This window comes from Poecile atricapillus, chromosome 22 (assembly GCF_030490865.1).
Source record: "Poecile atricapillus isolate bPoeAtr1 chromosome 22, bPoeAtr1.hap1, whole genome shotgun sequence".
Taxonomy (NCBI): domain Eukaryota; kingdom Metazoa; phylum Chordata; class Aves; order Passeriformes; family Paridae; genus Poecile; species Poecile atricapillus.
The window spans coordinates 3,911,840-3,933,002 of NC_081270.1; the positions used below are offsets into that span (position 1 = coordinate 3,911,840).

At 49.1% G+C, this 21,163-nt stretch overlaps 1 protein-coding gene across 2 annotated transcripts in view; it reads right to left on the bottom strand.

Moving 5' to 3' along the window:
* MEGF6 (multiple EGF like domains 6) overlaps window positions 1-21,163 on the bottom strand; it is a 77,219-nt gene that overhangs the window by 32,943 nt on the left and 23,113 nt on the right. The window contains exon 1 of one of the 2 annotated variants that reach the window (XM_058855415.1): window positions 3,248-3,492. The exons of the other annotated variant lie outside the window; for it this stretch is intronic. Coding sequence (XP_058711398.1) covers window positions 3,248-3,389 — 142 coding nt within the window. The 5' untranslated portion in view covers window positions 3,390-3,492. Of the gene's footprint in view, window positions 1-3,247; window positions 3,493-21,163 lie in introns of those variants that run through there. 2 annotated transcript variants of the gene reach the window in all.

The window sequence follows — 21,163 nt, forward strand, 5'->3', positions numbered from 1 at the left end:
AGAAAGTGGCAATAGCAGCTCTACAAAGTATTAGATATTTGGTACAGAGGCAGTTTATCTCCTTGCAGGGCTGAGGAGGAGGCGATGGATCCCAGCTGGAAGCACAGGCAGGAGGAACATTGCAGAGGTTTGCTCTGTCTGGCCAAGCATCAGTGCCAGGCTTTAATCCCTGCAGCAATTAGCCTGGATTACAGAGCAGGGCTGCAGGGAAAAGGCTAATTAAAATCCATTGAGATGAGCATGTGTGGGATTTACTGAGTTTATCTTTCCAGTACCAGTTTGTTGAAGACAATTCAGCAATTTCAAGAAGTAAAAAGGCTGAATGGAGAGGACCCAACAGTCTCTGCTCCTGGGCAGGGGAGCACAGCCATCCCACACTATGGACAGATTAGAATGAAAAAACCCTCTGCATTACTTAATTTCTTGCATGTTTCACACAGTCCCAACATGAATAACCTGAGGAATTTGAATGCCCTGTTATTCCACACCCCCTGTGTGCAGACAAAACAGGCATGGCAAGGTCCAACAGTGCAAGGAGGCCATGGGAGAGGACAATGCTTCATCCCCTCTCTGCTACCCTGAATGTTTTTTCCTTCCCTAGGCTGGGGAAGGATGGCTGGGAGGGTGAGTGACTCACTGGAGGGAAGAAAAAGGCCATTTGGGGCAGTCAGAGCACTCAGCTTTCATCTCATCCTAAACCAGGCATTTGAGAAAGCCCCAAAAGCACTCAATGAGATGCAGGGAGTTATTGAGGCCAGTGCAGGTGGGAGATGCCCAGGGCTTTCCCACACCACCTCTGCCATCGTCAGCAGCAGATTCCAAAGGCACCTGGGGAATGGATGCATCAGCTTTACAACAATCTGATGGAGTGAAAACACTGCATTGCCTCAGTCCCTGGCTCTGTCCTCAGCTCACCTTTTCCTGCCCCCGAGCACCAGGGCTGAAAGAGTCTCCCAGCTCCCACTTGTGCTCCCATCTGCCTCGGGATGGGGCTGCAATTAGGAATTAGTCAGCACTGAGCAGAGGTGCACGCAGCAACAAGCACCTGGACTTGCTCTGGACTTGCTGCTGCTCTCACCCTCTGCAGCCTCCTTTCATCACTGTTTTACCCTGTTCCCTGTGCAGGTTGTCGCTCTGGCTGAAAGATCTCCCTGTGCCATGCCGTGGAAGCCAATGGATTCCCAGACACAGACCTGGGAACAAAACCTCCAGGTCGCTGTTGAAGGAGCTAATGGAATATAATCAAACAACAGCTCTGCTGGTTTCAGGCTGCTTTAGAGGTTCACAGAGAGGATATCACAGCACCAGGCCCACATCACTGTGATGATGGATTGCAAGTCCCCAGCAGAGCACAAAGCTCCTCCTGTAAGGGTGGCTGTGTCAGAACACAACACCCAGCGCTGCCATCGGTCATCACACTGACACCAGGACCCAGCAGAGCCCTGGCTGTGCACACGGGGCACATCAAGGCACCCGAGACCCTTGTGAAAGCCACAACATTACTGCACAAAGCACCTCCTCACTCTCCTGTCATGCACAAAGCTGCCGGTGACGCACACACAGCAGAGCCTTGTGCTGCGGCAGCTGCCTGCTGAGGGGACACGGCTGTGGGGACTGCATGGAAACATGGAAACCAGCACACAGACCCTAAAAAACACACCAACACAAGTCTGAGACTCTAAAAGCACACCAAGAGAACTCCTCTTACCTGTCAAGGAGAAGCTCAGGCAGAGAAGGAAAAATTTACCAAATTAACCAAACCTGCAGTGACACCAGTTTAGGATGAGTCACGAGATGGATAAACGTGAGAAAACCCCTCAGCCTCAGAGGTACCTCACACCAAGGATAAAGCCAAGGATGCACAGAGCTACCTGTCCATGGAACTGAGAGAAGCAGAGCCAGGATCAGGATCTGATGAATTCTGCGTTAGGGAAGGTTGGATTCAGCACAAAGCTGGATCTCAGAAGCTTGTCTTGGAGAGTCACTTTGAGCCAACACAGTTGGATGGAAACAGCAAACACGATCTGAGTTTGAGACAAACATCTGATCTATAAATAACAAAGCAGCGACTCACCCCTTTCCGAAGGTCTGGCACATCTCACAACTATTCTGATATCACTTTATAACCGACTGCTTGGGGCATTTATTTATTAGCATTATCTCAGGATGAGATAATGCATTCCTTGATGTCTACATTACGCCCAAGCATCCCAAGTCTTTAGCAATCTTCACATATTCTCTATTATTTCCTAAATCTCCAAAGCTTTTCCTGCTGTGGAGGCAGCCAAGCACACACACAGAGGGAAGGGGGGTGCAGTGGCAGAACTCACACCAGGCTCTGTGTCCCCATCTCCCACCCCACGAAAGCCACATGCAATGGGAGCACCAAGGGCTCCATCCCCTCCACCTGCTCCATGGGAAGTCTGGCCAAGCGCTTCCCACGCTGCAGCAGGCTGGGAATTGGCTTCCAAAAGACACTGAGGCTGAATGTTCCAGTGCAGTGATCCCTGACACGGCTCCTCTGCCTGCATCCCCCAGCCGTGCCCAGCTCCCGCCTCCGGGCACTGCTGCCAGAGGATTCCCCGTGCACAAAACCCAACCCAAGTAACTGATCCCTGACCTGTATGAGAATCTACTGAGCAGCGCTCGCACAGCCCCAGCAACCCACAGAGAAAGGCACCACTTTTTCACGTTAAAAACTTATCAAATTTCTTTTTTTTACCCTTGACTGGGGTGAGATCCTTTGGAGCTGAGGAAAAAACCAAATCTACCTACCCTACCAAAAAACATGCATTTGGCTTTTTAAGGAATGTGGCACAGGAGCTATCTTTAACCCAGCTGGACAGCAACAGATGTGAAGAAACTCCTGTTTCTCTCCCCCTCTGCCAGAACTGATTTTTTCAGAGTAAGAAATGCACTGAATAATAATAATAACAACAATAATAATAACAATATTGATAATAATATACTATATATTATCTATAATATTAAAATAATAATATAAAAAGAAGTCTAATCATCAAAGCAGAGGCACATGCATACATACAAAGCACAGTATATACAGTCAGGTCACCAGTCTGTCACTTGGGTGGCCGCCAGCCTGAGATCTCCACCCGGCAGGATCTGGGGTATCTGGGGACAAATCCCTCGAGGCAGAGCCCCGCAGGGAGCCCCAGCCCGGCTACAAAGAATCCGAGAAGAGCCTGGTTCTGAAGGGACCTTCCCAGGCCACCTGGTCCCCACGTACCTGGCCGCAGGTCGGGGTACCCCGCTCGCCCCAGGTAGCAGGGGTAGCAGCTCCTCCACAGGTAGCGGTAGTGCTCCCCGGAGGAGCCCGGGATGCCGCCCAGGCAGCCCAGGCACCAGAGCAGCGCCCAGGGCCGGCCCATGACCGCGGCACGGAGCGGAACGGAGCGGGACAGAACGGGGCTGGAGCGGGACGGGGCAGGAATAGAGCGGGGATGGAGCGGGATGGGGCAGAAATAGAGCGGGGATGGAACGGGACGGGGCAGCAGGAATAGAGCGGGGATGGAGCGGGACGGGGCAGGAATAGAGCGGGACGGAGCGGGATGGGGCAGGAATAGAGCGGGACGGAGCGGGATGGGGCAGGAATAGAGCGGGGATGGAACGGGACGGGGCAGGAATAGAGCGGGGCTGGAGCGGGATGGGGCAGGAATAGAGCGGGGATGGAACGGGACGGGGCAGGAATAGAGCGGGACGGAGCGGGATGGGGCAGGAATAGAGCGGGACGGAGCGGGATGGGGCAGGAATAGAGCGGGACGGAGAGGGATGAAGAGGGACGGAGCGGGATGGAACGGGACGGAACGGGATGAAGAGGGACGGAGCGGGATGAAGAGGGACGGAGCGGGATGAAGAGGGACGGAGCGGGATGAAGAGGGACGGAGCGGGATGAAGAGGGACGGAGCGGGATGGGGCAGGGACGGGGCAGGGACGAAGCGGGACGGAACGGAGCGGGATAGGGCAGGGACGGAGCGGGATGGAGCGGGGACGGGGCAGGGACGAAGCGGGACGGAACGGAGTGGGATGGAACGGGACGGAGCGGGGACGGAACGGGACGGAGCGGGACGGGGAAAGGACGGAACGCGGGCACAGCGCGGCCACAGCGGGACGGAGCAGAGGGATGCGCGGGGCGGTGCGGGGCGGCTCAGCCCTGGGGGCGGTCCCGCTCCGCCCCCTCAGGTACCGCCGGGCCCAGGAGCGCCCCGGACCCCCCCCGGCACGGCAGAACCATCCCGGGCTGAACGGGAGCTCCCCCGGGCGCTGCAGCACACACCGGGCTGCACGGCCCCGGAGCTGCCCACGCCCGGAGCAACGCGACCCTCCCGACCAGAGTGAGCCACGGCAGCATCCGCCTGGCTCGGGCTGATCCTCCACCCTGCCTTAAACCCGAGGATTTGCCCCGAAGCAGGCTGAGGAGGGATGGAAGGCGGACAGGGGTGATCAGGATCTCCCCTGGAGCAGCAGGCTGGTGTGGGGGGCTCCGGGGTTACACCAAACAGGGAGTGTTCCGCTGTGAAAGTGCCTCGTTACCGTCACACCTCCCCCAGAACAACGCCAGCTGCTGAAACAGCACCCAGCACTAAATCTGGGCTGGCCTGTTCTTAAAATAACGACAAAAAGTAAACCTTAATCACCAAATTTAAGCTGAAATGAGGAACAGCCACTGCAACTGCTCCAAAGAAAACCATAATGCTCATTCCCATTTCCTGCAAGATGGAGAATTTTATTTTACCTTTTTCATTAAATAAGAAGTAGGAATAGCTTATTGGATTTTCCAGAGGCAAGCTCAAAAGCCTCATTTAACTTTCTGGAATGTTTTGAAACAATGTGCTCACAGGGCTGAGCTGGGGGGGAGCAGGCCCTGCTACTTTGAGACGTTTTCACAGTATTATTTGGCCATAGTAAAATTCCAAATTAAAACTTGTGGTTTAGGCTGCAATGAATAGCATTCCACAAAGAAATTTTGAAACAAGCTGAATCCAGGAAGAAAATAGGGATTTCATGCTATTGCTGCAGCAATTTCCAGAGGAAGGTGGACTCCAGTCACGAGCACCCTTCGCTGATTTTTCCAAGAGCAGCTTCCTAACATTTCAGGGACCACTTCAGCTCTTGTTAATGTTTACATAAGGCAACAGCCCACATGCTTCTCATTAATATTTTGATTTCAAGAAAAATAACAGACAAATTTTTGGGTCAGTTACTCTGTGGAGGAAAAAAAAAAAAAAGTGACCTCTGAAGGATGCTGTGAATGTTTGGAAATGGTCTGGAGAAGTCCAGCCTGATGTGTTGCACATGCACACCTTGCTCAAGCTGCCTGGTGGGTCCACCAGAGTCCCCAGGGAGATGCTCAGCACTAAGGGAGAAAAGAGACAGGCAGAGGAGGGACAGGAGAAGGGGAAACATCAGAGGGGTAGCTGAGAGCCACCAGAAATTCCATCTGCACTGCCCATGTCCCACAGCGAAGCCCCTGCCCTGTTGCGCTGCCTTCCAAGAACCCTCGCTGTGCACAGACACAGAGCCACCCTGCCAGGAGCCGCCTCAAACCTCTTCAATACTTCACCCATTCCAAAATACCCCGTGGCAAGACGTGGATTGTCCTTGCCAGCCCAGCCCAGGTCCTGGGAACGCTGCCTCCAACCCGAGGCACTGCCATGGGGAGCACTGACACCGCTCCCGTGAACGTCTCTGGAGGTGCTGACAAGCAGAAATGAGCGTTGCCACAGAACTGTGAAAAATGGGCCAGGCCGGCTCCTTCTGCTCAGAAATGTTACCAAGACTTGTCTAGCTTAAATTATCCTTGCCTGGAATGCAGATGGGCCACAGTGAGCAGCTCTTCAAGGGACTCCCTAACTCTTCAGGCAGCCACCAAAGGGACCTTTCCTGCTGGCTTTGTGACCTTGGAACTCCTCCTGCAGCTCCCAACAAAGAGTGCTCACTCCTCAGCCCACAAAACTAGTGTGACTTCTGTGACAAACCTGCTCAGTCCCATTTCCTTGGGCTGTGATAAAAACCTCACCACAGCAAGAGGCTCACACTCCTCCAGACGGTTCAGAGATACAGCACAGGCAGCAAAAGCACATCAGGCTTGAATACAAACTGAGCCCTGCTTATGTAATAAGTTGTGCTTGGTCAGGTTGGAGCCGGTTCATCATCACCTAATTTACTTCAGCTGATTAAGTACCAAGAGTTGTTTGGAGTATGGCAACACATGAGGATCAGCAGCAGCTTGTTACTGCTGCTGGGAGAGCACCAACTTCCTTTAACAGGGACTGAAATGGGCTAAACCCCTGACTCTCACAGAATTTCACTCGGATTCAGTCTTAAAATTCTTGTAAGGACCCAAACAAATCAAAGCTGGTGATGTGGTGATTCCCAGCTCAACAGCATCATAAGCCCTGGCATTAATTCATCCCTGCACAGACACAGTCAACCTGCTCAGGTAAACTGGAGTGCTGGAATCTTCGTCCTAACCCAAGCCAAACCCTGAATCATGTTTCTTCTGACATTGAAAAGAAAAAAAAGGACTTCAGATAAATGGCCAGATGGAGACCTGGAAAGCAGAAACATGCAGGAGATGGGACATAGAATTGGTGAGGAAAGGAAGAAGCTGAAGGATGAGGTTTGTGATTTGGAGCCAGCATGTCCTGGGCTGCATGCTCAAATATATTCCAGACAGGTTTTTGAATTTCTCTATGTGTAATATTAGCTGGGAACTAAACTGAGACCCTCCTATGCTCAATCAGGTTTATTATGCACAATCCAGCTAAAATGTGAATTTTCATTTACTTTTGGAGCTAATGCCCTAGTCCTATGAAGGCCATGAGAAGTACAAATATACTTCTCTATGTCAAGTGGTGCTTAGAGGGATAAAATAAACAAGAGCTTGTGAGAATTGTGGTTTAGGGATTGGTTTATGATGTTTTCTAAGAGCTCTCCACTGCGCCGCTCCAACATGCCTGCTGCTGGGGCACAGCCCAGAGCACATCAACACCTGAGCTCCCCTAGAACCTGCCTCAAAAACCATTGTAACACAGCAAACCTGTTTGTTTCCTGTGAAAAACCCAACATATGACGTCCCCAAATCGCTCTGCAGACAGTTTTTCTTGGAGATCAGATTAGAAATACAGACCATGCTGTGGCTCCTCCTGGCACTGATTCCAGGAGCAACAGGGCATCCCTTTGGATGGAGCCACAAGGGCTGTCAAGCCCCAGGCCTGTCCTCTCCTCCCCCAGCTGTTTTTCTTCCCTCATCATTGCTCACCTGGAAAACAGCAGCAGATAAAAAGGTATGAAGTGCTTTGTTTGGGGCAGAGACCAAATATTTAAGAATTTCTCCCAAACTTGTTGCATTTGTGATTCTTCTGAGAGTGTTCCTCTCTGCGGGGTGAACCAGCACTTCATCAGCTTTTATGAATACTATTGGTATTCATAAAAGAGAATTATCAGCACATAAACTGCCTTTCTCTGCCTCTCTGGATCACTAACTCCAAGCTGGTAAATAAAGATGGGAGCTGGTGCCAGCACTCAGGGCGGTTCTCAGACCAAACCCTGATGGCACAGCACTGACCAGTTCCTCTCGTGGTGGCTTGAGCAAAGCAGCCCAGCACTGGATAAATCCCTGCTAACTGTGATCCCTCTGGCTCAGAAGGGAAAACAGACTGGGAAGGCAAAGGCTGCTGCTGCCAGGCTGTTCCAGGGCAGGAATCACTGCAGAACAAGGTGCCAGGTGAGGGATGACCAGCAATGCACACCCACATGGACATGGACCCCAGCCCTGTGTGGTGGGGACCAGCCAGGGGGCCCTGTGGCTCACAAGGTGTCATATGTGGCCATCCCACCTCTCCTGACAAGTCTGCTGAGCTCCCACAGCCAAACACAGAGTTTTTTGCCTTTCTTTACAGGGCTCAGATTCACCCTTCCTTTGAGGTCCCAGACTTCAGCCAAGCAAGCACAACCCTGGCACAAAAGGAACTCCTGGGTTTGCCCTGTGGTCCTGCAATGGTTCCCCACCCACTGCCTGCTGCTGCTGGGAGTGAATCAACACAATTTAGGCAATTCTGGGCAGGAAAAGTGGCACTGAGCTACAACATCCTTCTTCTGACCAAAGGTTAGGAAACTCTTGAGTGGCCAAGATGAAATTTTTCCCTTCAAAATCTCTATTAAATTAGCAGCACACTCTGGTCCCTGGTATTTTCCTGCCTCCCCACACAAAGCTGATGCTATTGCAGAGCAGTTTGTTTAGCAGACACTTCAGAGAGAACTCTGAAAGTCCCAGCTTGATGTCACTCTGAGCCAGGAATCAAATCCCAAGATGAAGCCTTTTAACTGCTGACCTCCTGAACCCACAGCTCCTCTTCTTGGGCCACCCTCAGGAGAGGTGGGAGCTCCAAACCCTCCCAGCCAACACTGGGCTCCAAATGTCTGACCCTGTGGTTTGGAGCTCAGGCAGCTTTAGTCAGGCTCCATCAGGACTCTGACCAACACAAGCTGAATATTTTTGTAAATTGTAAACATTAATCAGTGCCTTAAACTCTCCCCGTCTGCACAAACACAAATCCAATCCCATCCACTCATGAAAGCATGTGAGAGCATGTGGGGAGTCTGGAAAGAGCTTCTTATCTGATGTAAAAATAGACATTAATGTTAAAAGTGGTGAGGACAGCAGGATCCCCCCAGCTGACACAGTAGTGGGGTTGTTTGAGAAGTGCAGCCACGGGGGAATAACTCAACACCCGCTTTGCTGGGGTGAAAAGATTTACATTCGAGCAAAGCAGGAGTGAGGCAGCCCAGTGCAAAATCTTCTCTCACTTAATTCAGGGCTTAATCTTCCCTAAGTGTCCTGTTTTGGCATGATGAGACCTGCAGACAGGGCAAATCCACACGGGATGGATGAGGGGCTCCAGGAGGACGATAGCACTCAGGGCACCCTCTGCCCCCAGACACGGAGTCAGAGGCAACGAGGGAGAGACAGGGAGCAAAGAGCTACAAATTATTCCAAGAATATGTGCAAAGGGATTCACAATGTCCTCCCTAAAAGCGTAAGAAATAAAGAAAAAAAAAAGGGAAAAGAAAAAATTTTTAAAGGATTGCTTGTTTCTACCAAAATCCTGAACCTCTTAATCATCAGAGAAGCTAATCCTCATCAGGGGAATTCTGGGGAAACTGGAAATATTTTCGCTTGGCTAAGATAAGGGGAGAGCTGTTTATTTCACACATCTCTACAGTGGTACAGAGCCAGGAAATACTTTTCAGTTATTTTCAACAAAACAAGACGAATGTACCAAATTGGCAAGAAAGTGACATTTTTCTGTGGAATTCTTTAATGTCCGAACCGATATCCACAGAAACAGCTCTTTCCCTGTTCGTCAGCAATCTTTGTTAATTATTTAAATACTTTTGGCCTTCTGCTAAGCAAACCAGCGCTGAAAATATGCAAGAACTCTGCCACAAAGCCATGACCATGTAAAGCATCCCCCAGTGAGCCCTGGGCGGGTGTTTCAATGTCTCTTCAGGTAATCTGGGGGTTTGGGGCTCTGCTCTGAAGGAGCCTGGGGAAGGTGCTTTCCCTGACCTGCCCAGGAATCCCAGAGCTGTGACACCATCCAAAAACTGACATCTTGTTCTTGGCTCTGATGAGCAAAGAGCTTTTTGCATTTCTCTGACTCTGAGCTGGACCAGCAGCGCTCTCAGAGAGGGGAATGCTGGGGAGATCCCACTGGAGCACAGCAGGGCACATTCCAGCTGTGGGAATTCCAGCTGCAGCACAGCTGGCACTGGGCTCACAAGCCCCACTGAGCATTTCCATTTACAGACAAACACTGGGGCTTCTCTTCCATTTCAGGAGCAGGGTTAAGGCAGAACAGGGAACAGTGGCACAGACCAGGAAGGAGAAATCTCATCTCTTTTGGAGCAATAAAATACAAGGCATGGCCATGATCCCCTGCCTTGCTCACCATGTGTTTGTGATGCTGCACAAAGCCAAACCAAACTGCTTTTGCTGCAGCACTTTTTCCCATTTTAAGCTTTCAGGGCCAATAAGAAAAAGCAACATTAACAGGTACAAAACATTCCCCCTCCTTCCTTGCCCAAACACTCCAGATGTTACCCAAAAGATTGCTGGAGGAATGGATAAGAACACACCTCTTATCCCAATTCTCTGGCTCACTGTCTCTTGTTCATGAAAATGAGAAGATTAAACTTCTCTGCATTATAGACCTGTTTTAGAAGTTTTATGTTCTTGTCATAGAACTGTCATCCTTTTCCACTAAAGTTCCTTCAAATAAAAACACACAAGTACCCTGGATAGCATTAATCCACAGAAATCTAAGCTAAAAGGTTGAAAAACATAAAATAGACACTTTGTATGCATTTTCTACTAACTTTTGTAACTCAAGTCGAGAATGAGACATGTTACCCCACTGAAACCAGAGATCTCCCTACCCCTGAGCAGGGTGTGGGCCAGACCTTGAAGGCACAAAGAGCACTTTTCTCAAATTACCTTTTATTAGAGGAGTGACTAATCACCAGGTGAGAAGGGAGGAATCACCACCCCCTTGTTACCGGATCCCTCCCTCCCCTCCTCAGCGACTCCCACGGATTCCACTGGGGAGCTGAAGGAGCTCAAACCCAGGCTTCTCCCCTGAAGCATCCTCCATCCTCCCCAAAATCCCGCTGGAAGTCATGAACCAGCACTAGAGGTGTTCTCCACTCCTGCATCACTGCTAGACCACTCCAATATTTTCGGATACAGATCCAAATCACCTCAAGATCAGGAAATTCCAAGTTTCAGCTGGATGTGTGGAATACAAGGGGAGGTTTCAAAAAGATTTATCAGTTGCTGGCAAATTTTTGACATTTGGCACTGAACAAGGCACTTCAAAAATGTATCTGTGCTTAAGAAGTTGGGTTTTTTTGCTCTGTAAAGCAGCATTTCCTTCTCACGAGAGCAGAAAAATGGAGACAAATAGGGTTTGAAGGCACTTGGGCTGGATGGAAGAAGAATGGGCTGCAGCTGTGCCAGGAGCGTGCTCCAGCCACACCGTGCTCCGGGTTTCCTTCTGCTACTGCAGATAAATCCTGGTTTTTCCCTTGCTCACCCAGAGCCAGCCCCATTCCCATCACTCCCAGGTCTCTGCTGCCTCCAGGGCCAGCTGCAGAGGGAATCCTGTGCAATCCGTGGGGCTGGGAACGGTGGCAGAGACGCGGATGGTGACAGGAAGGGCCTTGCAGGGCCATCCCTGGAAGTGACACTTTTATTCAGCATAAAGCAGGCCCCAGATCAGCCCTGGGATAACAGCAGTGAAAGGTGTCTGCGGGCAGTGCACAAACCTGTCAAGTCATGAAGAATTAAATGTATTCCCAGCCAAGAACAGAGTTGGAGAAGGACAGCAATCAAAACAAGGCTGATGTGATCAAAGAGCCCCAGCGTTTAATTCCCTCAGCCTCTTCTAATTCGGTCCTGTCTGGGCTCGGAGCGCCCTGGCTGCTCGGAAACACCAGACCGTGCAAGTTTTGTTTTACTTTTCAGAAATCCTAAGACCTGCTAGAGCTTAACGAAATCCTCAAGGGTTTATATTTGCTTAATCCCCTCTCCACAGCGACCTGCCGGCACTGGGAGACAGCAGCTCATTCCAAGGGCTCCAGAGGGCAGGGTCCAGGCAGGGAGCTGGAGGAGAGCTGGCCAGCACTCTGGGCAGTTTGCACTCTGCAGGTCTTCAAAGTATGGATTCCATAAATCCATAAATTCTAATTACATTTTCGTGCAGAGAAAGTGCCTAAATGATTTTCGTGCAGAGAAAGTGCCTAAATGTAGGGTCTGTTTGAGGGGAGGTGTGGATCCAGATGAAGCCCAGCATACCTGAAGTATTATTATTATTATTATTATTATTATTATTATTACATTTAACTGCAGCTTTCATATAAAATTCCCTTTAATCTTTCAAACAGACCCAGTCTCAGCAGGTTCCCCGTAAGCCCTGAGTTTCTCCAGCAGATACAGCCAGAGCCAGAATGATCCTTGCCTCCACATTTTGTCAAAATAAGCTTTGTGGTTGGGCTCTGCAAACACTCCTGCAGCTCCCTAGAGCTTGTATTTATCAAAGCATTAAGGAACTTCCTTCCTCCGTGACCGAAACAGACAATCCATAAATAAAACGAGGAGTGTTCCTCATCCCCCAGCTCGCCACAGGCTCGGCATCACTGCTGGCTGAGGGTGAGGACTTTCCTGTCATGATTTTAGGGCTGTTTGGCCATCCTGAGTTCCGTGAGCTTTGGACAAACTCTGCAGTTCAAATCCAAGCTGAGGGGCTGACCCTGGCCTGGCCTGGACATGGCACAGATGACTCAGGTGCAGCTGCTGTGTCCAGATCACTCCTATCCTTCACATCACCCAGAAATATAACTTTTCAGGTGATTTTTCAAAACAAAACAAGCCAGTATTCAAGAATGCTACCAAACCGCCTCAATCCTCAGCAGTGAGGGGTTGGTTTTTCTTGTGCTCACATGTTCATCGTGGTGAGACACCAAAGGACTCGTGCAGCAACTGGAGCAGGCACAGAGCACTGTTCACTCTTCTTTGAGATTCCCAGAGACCCTTGAAACCAAGTATGGGTCACCTCAAATCACCCCACAGGCTCCACCAATACTTGATTTCCAAGGTCACACACAGTGGATGTCAAGGAGCTCCTGGGAAGCTTCTTAGTTTGATTCAAAATGCCATGGAAACATAAATTCAGTATAAAACTTCCTCCGTTATTTTTGTCAAAACTGTTTCAAATAATCTGCTCATGAAATACCTACATTTGCTTTTTCATTTTCAAGGAAGAGTTAGGAAAGAGAACATTCCTCTGAACTTTCACCCATATAGCATCATATTTTTCTCCAGATAATCTGTGCTCATTTAAAAATTAAAAATTCTTCTTTGGAAGAATCCCATCCTGCTCCTCCAGCCTCACACCTGTTCAAGATTTGTTTCAAATATATTCTGAGTACAAATCCCTCCCAAGGAAGGGACTGACAGCATCATTCCCTCCCTGGGGCTGTCCCGTGGTCCATGCACCAGCATCCTCCTGCAGGAACACCTGCACCAACATCCTGCTCCTGTGAGCAGACAGGCCCGGTTTCGGAGGATTTACAGGTAAACCTGGCTTAATCTGGGGGGTTCAGAGCCTCAGGGCCCGCCTGGAGGTGGTACCCACCCTACACAGACCTGGCTGCTCCGACCGGGCATTCACCAGCTCCCCCTGCTCAAGGAAAGGTTTGAAATAAACTCCTGCTAGCCGTAGGTATTCCTGCTCTTTATGAGAATTCCCTAGTCGTTTAAAGGAAAACAGAATCCAGGCACATCTGGTGTTTTATTTATGGAGGTTACACACTCCCACATGAAAGCAGCCGTCCACTTTTAACCCGATAACAAACCCCCACTCTCCCTCTGCCTTCGGGCTAAGAGCCATTAATATTCATGGCCCATTGTCAGGTGATTTTACAGCTCCGCTAAAAAAGGCCTGAAGGAAGCTGAAATGCCAGAGGCCCCAGTTTGGAAGCATCTGGCTTTCCCTCGAACGAGTTCCCAGCTTTCCCAGAGAGTGCCAGCGATCACACACCGCAGCCGAGCCCCGGGAAAAGGAATGGCTGAGCATTATCCTGGAGAGAGCTCCAGAGCACACAAAGCACCTCCACCGTCCACATGCTCGCGATTCCCTGGGAAAGAGGATCAGGGTCCAATTCCCTGGGAAAGGAGGAGCAGGGTCCAAGTTCTGATGCCAGTGTGCCTGCCTCGACCCCATCCCAGCAGGTTCCTCACCTTGGATGGAGCACGCAGATTGGATTAATTCCCGATATTCAGGGAAAGCCACCTTGCTGCTGGGATTCTTCCATTAGCAATCCTATGAAGGCAGATTTATAGTGAAATAGGAATATACCCCAAGATCTTCTGGGAGTCCAAAACCAAGTGTTCATCCCCAGGATTATTGTTCCAAAAAGGTCAGGGCTCCTGAGCTGCCAGCACACACCTGGAGCCAGCAAGGCTGGAGGCTGCCCTTCCAGATCAATTTCTTAAAAAGGATGGTCCTGAACGAAATAAAACATGTGAAAATCAGTTTTTCCAACAGAATCTGCACTTAGATCTTCAGTGTTGCATACATACAACTCTTATCTATAGGTAGATATACATATATATATATATATATATATATATAGGTAACTCTTATCTGCAATATTTGGGTTTTTTAAAATTTCAATAATCTTTAAAAAGCTTTTTTCTCTGGTTGGTTGGTTTTGGGGGTGTGGGAGGGAGGTTGTTTCTTTGTTTGAGATTTTGTGGGGTTTTGTTTATTTGTTTTTGTTGGCTTATTTGGTTGATTGGCTGGTTGGTTGGTTGGTTGATTTTTTGTTGGGTTTCTTGTAGGGAAGTAACTTTTCATAAGACAAAAAAGTAAACAAAAGTTTCTGCATTTTGCTTGACAGAAAAAAAAGCAAACCAAAAACTAGAGTTTATACAGACTAAAATGGTTAAAACCGGGGCAAAACTGTTTTTCTCTCATTGCAAAGGGATAACCCTGCAGCTCTTGGACGGGAGCACTGCAAAGAGAGCAGCTCCAGAGCCCAGAGGAGATGCTCTACCCCCTCCCTCTGGCCGAGAGGACACCTCACAGACTCCGGCTGCATCAGGCTCTCAGAGAGAAGATTTGGGGAATTATTCCCTAAAAATGAGGCTGCTGTAGAACATCTTCCTGAACCCGGCTGTGCTGGGAGAAAGGTTGTGACGTCCTGGGGATTTGACCCCTTAAAAACTCATCAGTATTCCCTCAAGACAAGCCCTCCTGATAACCTAAAGGAAATCAGATAATTCACTTTCTCCAGCACTAAAATGCAAGGAGTTGAGCACAGGGCTGGCAGGATGCTGTGGGTCCTGCAGGCACTTCTGCGTGGCTGAATTTGGGATGAAAGAGGAGCCTGTCCGATGTTTCTCTGAAATTGTGCCAGGGGGATGAGCCGGGGCCGGGCTGCACAATCCTCCCAGTGTTGGGGCTCTGCTGAAGTTTGCCAGCACACAGGGATTACACACAAAATCCAGGCTCGGTGGGGTTTTTGTTTCTTTGTTGTTTTCCTTCTTCCTTTTTGTGTCGTTTCCCCTCTCTCCAGCTCAGTACCCTCTGGGATCTGGCACCATGGTATTTCAATCCCTGTCTCCCATGACACCTCCAGGAGATCCACCAGCAGGGGTGGCAAAGACACGTTGCAAGATACAAAGGTGTAACCAGAGTTGTGAAAAAGAGAAACTCTAAGGATATATTTTAGATTTTCCCATATCTCCAGAATTCCTATCCAGATTCTCTTCCTTATTAATCTAAGACTCTGTGAACCCAGTGGCTTTCTATGGATTATATCAAATGCTGAGACAAGCCCAGCCTGGCTCCTCCTGACCTGCAATAACAGAGACATCATAAAACAGCCGTGACAGACAGCACCTCCAGGAAATCTCCTTTTTTTGGGAATAAAAGGAGCCTGTGCCTGCTGGGAGCTGCATGGTCTGCAGGGAGCAGATTATCAGTCACAGCTCTGCAGCTTCCTGCGGTGCTCAGATAATGCTGACTCTGTGCCACGGGCACTGCTTCCCACAGGCTTTTTCCTTCACCCCTTATTTCTTCTTAAATTTCCCATCCAAACTGATGTCATCTGTCATCTTTGTGTAGTTTATCAAATGCTGCTGACGTATCTGGCACTTTCCAGTTTTTTTGTTTACCACTGAACCTGACAGGAGGGTGCAGCCAGGTGGGGGTCAAGCTCTGCTCACAGGGAACAAGGGGAAATGCCTCAAGCTGTCCCAGGAGAGGGTCAGGCTGGTCATCAGGAGGAATTTCTCCATGGAAAGGGTGGTCAGGCCTTGGAAGGGGCTGCCCAGGGAAGTGGTGGTGTCCCTGTCTCTGGATGTGGCACTCGGGGCTCTGGGCTGGTGACAAGGTGGGGATTGGGCACAGGTTGGACTCGATGATCTTGAAAGTCTTTTCCAAAATTAATAATTCTGTGATTCTGTGGTGTTTTCCTCATACATGACCAGAGCTGTACCTGCTGAGGCAGGAAGGGCAGCATGAGATAATTTTGGGATGTTGTTAAGCCTTGTGGATGTAGAAAAACAGCACCACACGTGGAGAGATCCCACATGCACCAACACACTCATGTACGTGCTCTGTCTGGGTTTTGGGGAGTCCCAGGAGAGATGGAGAAGGGATCACAGGCTCACTTTATCACAGTGGTATCATTCCCACACATACCAGCTGTGCATGTGCAATCTGACACCCCCTCTTTCTTGTGAGCCAGCCTCCCTAGAGTGATTGCATTATCAGGCTTGGCTCCCACTAAACTCCTCACAAACATAAAAATATCAGATGGCCAAATAAGGTTTAATCAATACCACAGTCAGGGCTTTCAATCCTCATGAGCTTAAAAGTTGCATAAGAAAGTTGTCTGTAAACTTTGCAGGTCTTTTGGAACTCAACTCCTTGACACAGAGGTTAAGGCATGAAAAGTTGTGAAGGGTTTTGTCTGGTCTTCAAGGTATTTAGTTTTTAAAGAAGAGGAAAATTGAGCTCAAATATTTCAGTGGTTCAGTTCAGGTAAACATTTCTGCTCATCTCCTTTCCAGCTGCCTCCTCCAAGGCGAGGTAACCACACTTCCAGTGAAACTGCCACTGGGGTCACTTTAGGTCTTTCTGACCTAAAGGAGACATCTGTGACCTCTTCATCTGCCTCTATCCCATCAATGTGTGAGCCAGGCCAGCACAAGGTGCTGCTTTAGGCTGTGCAGATGTTCTGGGGGAACATTCCAAGAGAAACCAGCTGACATGGATCCAAGAGTATACCCATACCTGTGCCAGGTGTCCTTCACACAGTTTCTGTTAATGGGCGAGGCAAAGATGTCCCTCAAATGTCCCCTCTCCACTCAGATCACACATTTTTTCCTATGGATGTCACATCATTTGTTGTTTCCTCAGCTCCTTGACCAATATGAGCCTCAGGCAGACTCGCCAGGGACTTCTCTGAACCTCCTCTTCCTCCTCTTCCTGCCCACTCCCACATCTTGCCACTGGTTTTTACCCGCTGCCTTGCCCAATTTGTTGATAATTTGGGAATTTCTGCTTGGTCCTCCCAAGCTCTCAGGAGCTGCAGAGGTGGGACAGGCCATGACATCCAGAGAAGCTGCTCCTTTCCCCAGGTCACCCTCAGGCTCCCAGACCTGCTCCCCTGGAGCCAGAGGCAGCAGTCTGGCTTGGCTTAGCCAGGGTAACCTGAGACACTCCACTTCAGCCATAAAACCCCATGGACTATAAATATCTCCCCATAGTGGAGAGAATTCTTTTTTGACACATTATATAATGGATGCAATAAAAAATATACTGTGCCTGGCAGCCTTTCCGAGGCTTTCCAAGGCTTCCCTTCAGGAGCTCAGTGCACCGGCTGGCCTTTGATGATTTTTTTCCACTGTAGGCCAGAACTGTATTTAAAAGGAAGACGGGAAGATGACTCTCCTGGGAAAGAACCTGTATTCCTCTTACAGAGAAGGTGAAGAGACGTCATTCAAAGTTTCCAACCCTTTGAAGCAACCTCAGTTCTGTGAGATCACAGAGGCTTTGCCAAGGCTGAGCATCAAGAGGTTTGAGTGTCTCCAGCAGGTTTGTCCCATTTTTAGCTGTTTCTCACAGCAAAATCCATGCCAGGGTGAAGCTCTGTGCCCACCAGGCAGCTGGTGACCTTCAGTGGTGTGTTCCCATGGCAGGTGGCTTCTGAATGGACAGCAGTGACCAAGACTTGCTGCCAGCATGGCAGAGAGAAAAGCATGGAGCATCCTTCTCATCACTTATACAGCCAAAGAGATTCACACAGAATTAAGGGGGGAAAATTAGCAAGACCTAGTTGGAGGGTTCAGAAGAAATGCTGTAGCACCAGGCTGAGCTGTAAAGGGTTCAGACAGGGGCTGGAGGAGTGGATGGCTCTGAGCACCACACATGCCCGAGGCTGCAGGTCTGGGCTCCAGACATATCGCTGGACTCATTCCCACAGCCAGGGCTCACAACCCTGGCTCATTACCATTTCTCCAGATAAACATCAAAAGTCTCTTCTACCTCCTGAGTCCTTGTAGCTATGATTTCTAACACAAGGAGCCTGTCAGTGCCCATCCCTGCACTGGAGGGACCAGGCTTGACACTGTATTTCCAGGAGCAGCAGTGACAAAGGATAAATCTCTGCTATCAGAGCAAGAAATGAGAGCTACAGGCATGGCAAGAGTCAGTGTGACATCCAGATGTATCAGGTTTAAACTCACTCATGTGAATAGGAAGCTTCAGAAGCCACACTCTTTATCCCAAAGGGAATCCTAAACCAGTACCTTTCAAAATGCTGCAGCACTGCTGCTTGTGTCGCCAGCTCCCAGATTTTGGCTGGAACAGAGTCAGAAGCTGAAATGCCATAAAGAAGACAATGACCTCATGCAGAAGGGCTGTAAGGAGGGGTCAGCTCTGCCCCTCTGCCTGTGCCCAGTCTTTCGAGGCACTTGGCAGCGTTTGGGGTGTCTGTGACACCCAGGCAATGCCCACCTCTCCCTCGAGGCCGCTCGCTCGGCTGCCAGCACACAACAACAGTCCGTGTCTTACGCTGAAAAACTGGCACATCCCTGGGAAAAAAGAGTCTTCTCCAAGTCTCTTTGTCTCCATATAATTAAGCTCAATACAACAAAGCATCCAAGTGGGGGGAGTGTTTTGGAAGGTTCTCAAGAACCACGGTTGCATTTATAGCACCGGAAGGTCTGTGTAAAACTATCGATCACCGATCTCATTATTTATATTTCCCCACAAATATTGCCCCTCATATTCCCAGATGCATAATAGGTGTCAAGAGTAAGAACCTTGGAAAATAAATGGAAAAAGTTACACTAGCAAATGGCTTGTTTATGCCATAATTGGTATTAGGCAATTAATGGTGGGATGAAACATCACAGTGCTGCTGAAAACAAAAAGCAATGCTGGGTAAAGAGCATTTAATGAGCACGTTTTATGTCGTCCTCAGCAAGTTTACTGCCAAGCCACAAAAGACATTTATACACACTCCCTTTTGTCTCTAATGAAAGGGTCAGGGCTACTCGCTTCTGGGGAGATTCATCAGTTTAAAAAATAAGAAAGTATAAATGTAATGTTTTAAACTGGAAATTCACCTCCTCGAAGGAGCAGTTGTTTAAGGTGGGAGAGGTTTCCTGGGCAGGGACACTCCCAGCACAACCAGGTGCAGATCAAACACCTCCCACAGTAAGATGGGGCTCAGTGACAGCCAGCCACAGGGACCTATTGTACAGCTCCAATAGCCAGATATGCCAAATATCTGACATTCCAAAATCTCCACTATTAATGAGGTGAGATCCTGAGCAACTGGGGAAAAAGCAGGCTGAAATAATGTATTTTTTTGCCAGGAGTCACTACTCTGCTGTGCAATCCAGGGCAGGTTCCCAGCCCGTATGGAGGGGGATAATGCCTAAATCATTTTAAACCAGAAAAATTACCTGGTCTGCTGCTTCCCAAAACTCATTTTCTACATCTGTTTTCCTACACATTTCAAGCACCTTCGCTCTCCACTGAAAGGTCAGAGCCAATACTGCATTTCCAGCCATGGAACATGGCAGGAGGGCAGCATGGAAGGGACAGGTACCTCCAAACACATTCCTTAGAAGAGATCCAGGTCCTTTTTCCTCTCTTTTCCTGCATCTCTGCCACAGCAGCCCATGAAATGCTCCTCATCTTCCTCCTCCTCATCCAGACACAGCCCCAAGGCAAGGCCATGGGAAGTGCTCAGGAAAGGGAGCTGCTGCCCTTGTTCTCCTTATAATAAACCTTTCTTTTAGGTTTGAAAAAATAAAAAAGACATTTCAGGCCATTTCTAGAAGGGAGCTTGCTAAAGCGTTCTGTTGGGGAGATACAGGCAGGAAGGAATGAGCTTCCAAGGGCCTGGAAAATGGTATAATCACAGAACTCAACAAGTGCCCTACAGCGAGGAATCAAACACATGGAACCTCACCAAAACCTCAGATTCCTCCTGAAGAAAAGCCTGGGTAAAGTGTAAACATTTTCCTAATGAATTTATCCCTAACCATGAGCATTCTGTATTCCTATTTTTTAACCATTTCTTCAGTTTAAAAACACACATTTTTTAGGAGCATATCCTGTTGCACCAGAGACCACAAAGTGAAAAGCCATGTTTTCTCACATAAGTACAAAACCATCTCCAGCATTCTTCCAGTAAAATCCTTGGAGTTTTCTGGGGATTCAGTTTGCAAGTTAAATGCAAAATGGAAATTTCTGGGCAAGTTTATCAAGGCAAATACTAACTGAGCTCCTGAAAAAATACAAATCAACGCACAATGCCTGACTTTGCCACACGTGACTGGTTTGGGCTGCACAATTCTATGACTTGACAGCTAAAAAGCAGCCTGACAATATCTGAGATGGCAGGAAATAGTGGGAATTCAAGCTTCTCCCGATGAAAACAGCAGAGGAAGCGATGGACAATTTGCAGCTGGTAAGGAGAGGTATCCTCTAATGACACACATCTGGCATCCATCGCCTCGGCATCTGCGGGGCTGAAACCCAACACCCCTCACTCAACACAACGGCATGCCAAGGAAAGGCACAACATCCTCGGATCCTCCTCAATTGCTAAGAGCCCTCCTGCCCCTTTCACCACTTAACCCAGCCAGGGGAGCCCAGCCCCCGCTGGCCGCAGCCTTTCTTACACCGGGCTCGGTTATTTTGGCCCTTTGATCTCTGATAGTCAGATCAGGACCATGAATCACAGAACTGACTCCATTATCCGTGATTTGAAACAGCTCCTGGCAAGGAGAGCTGGATTGGACCTCTGGGAGTGGTCTAGCCAGTCTTTAAGTGAGCCACATAAATCTCTAAAGGAAAAGAATCCCTATTTTAACCAGCAAACACCGGTTATTCTACTTCTTTTTGCGTTAGCAGAGCCCATCTGCAGGGGGTCCCACCTCAAACCAAGGTCATGCCACCTACAAGACCTCGTGGAGATGCCATGATTGAAGGCACAGGGGAAGGGCAGATTCCCTTAGTGGGGTGAAAACCACCAACACCTGCTTCCAGCA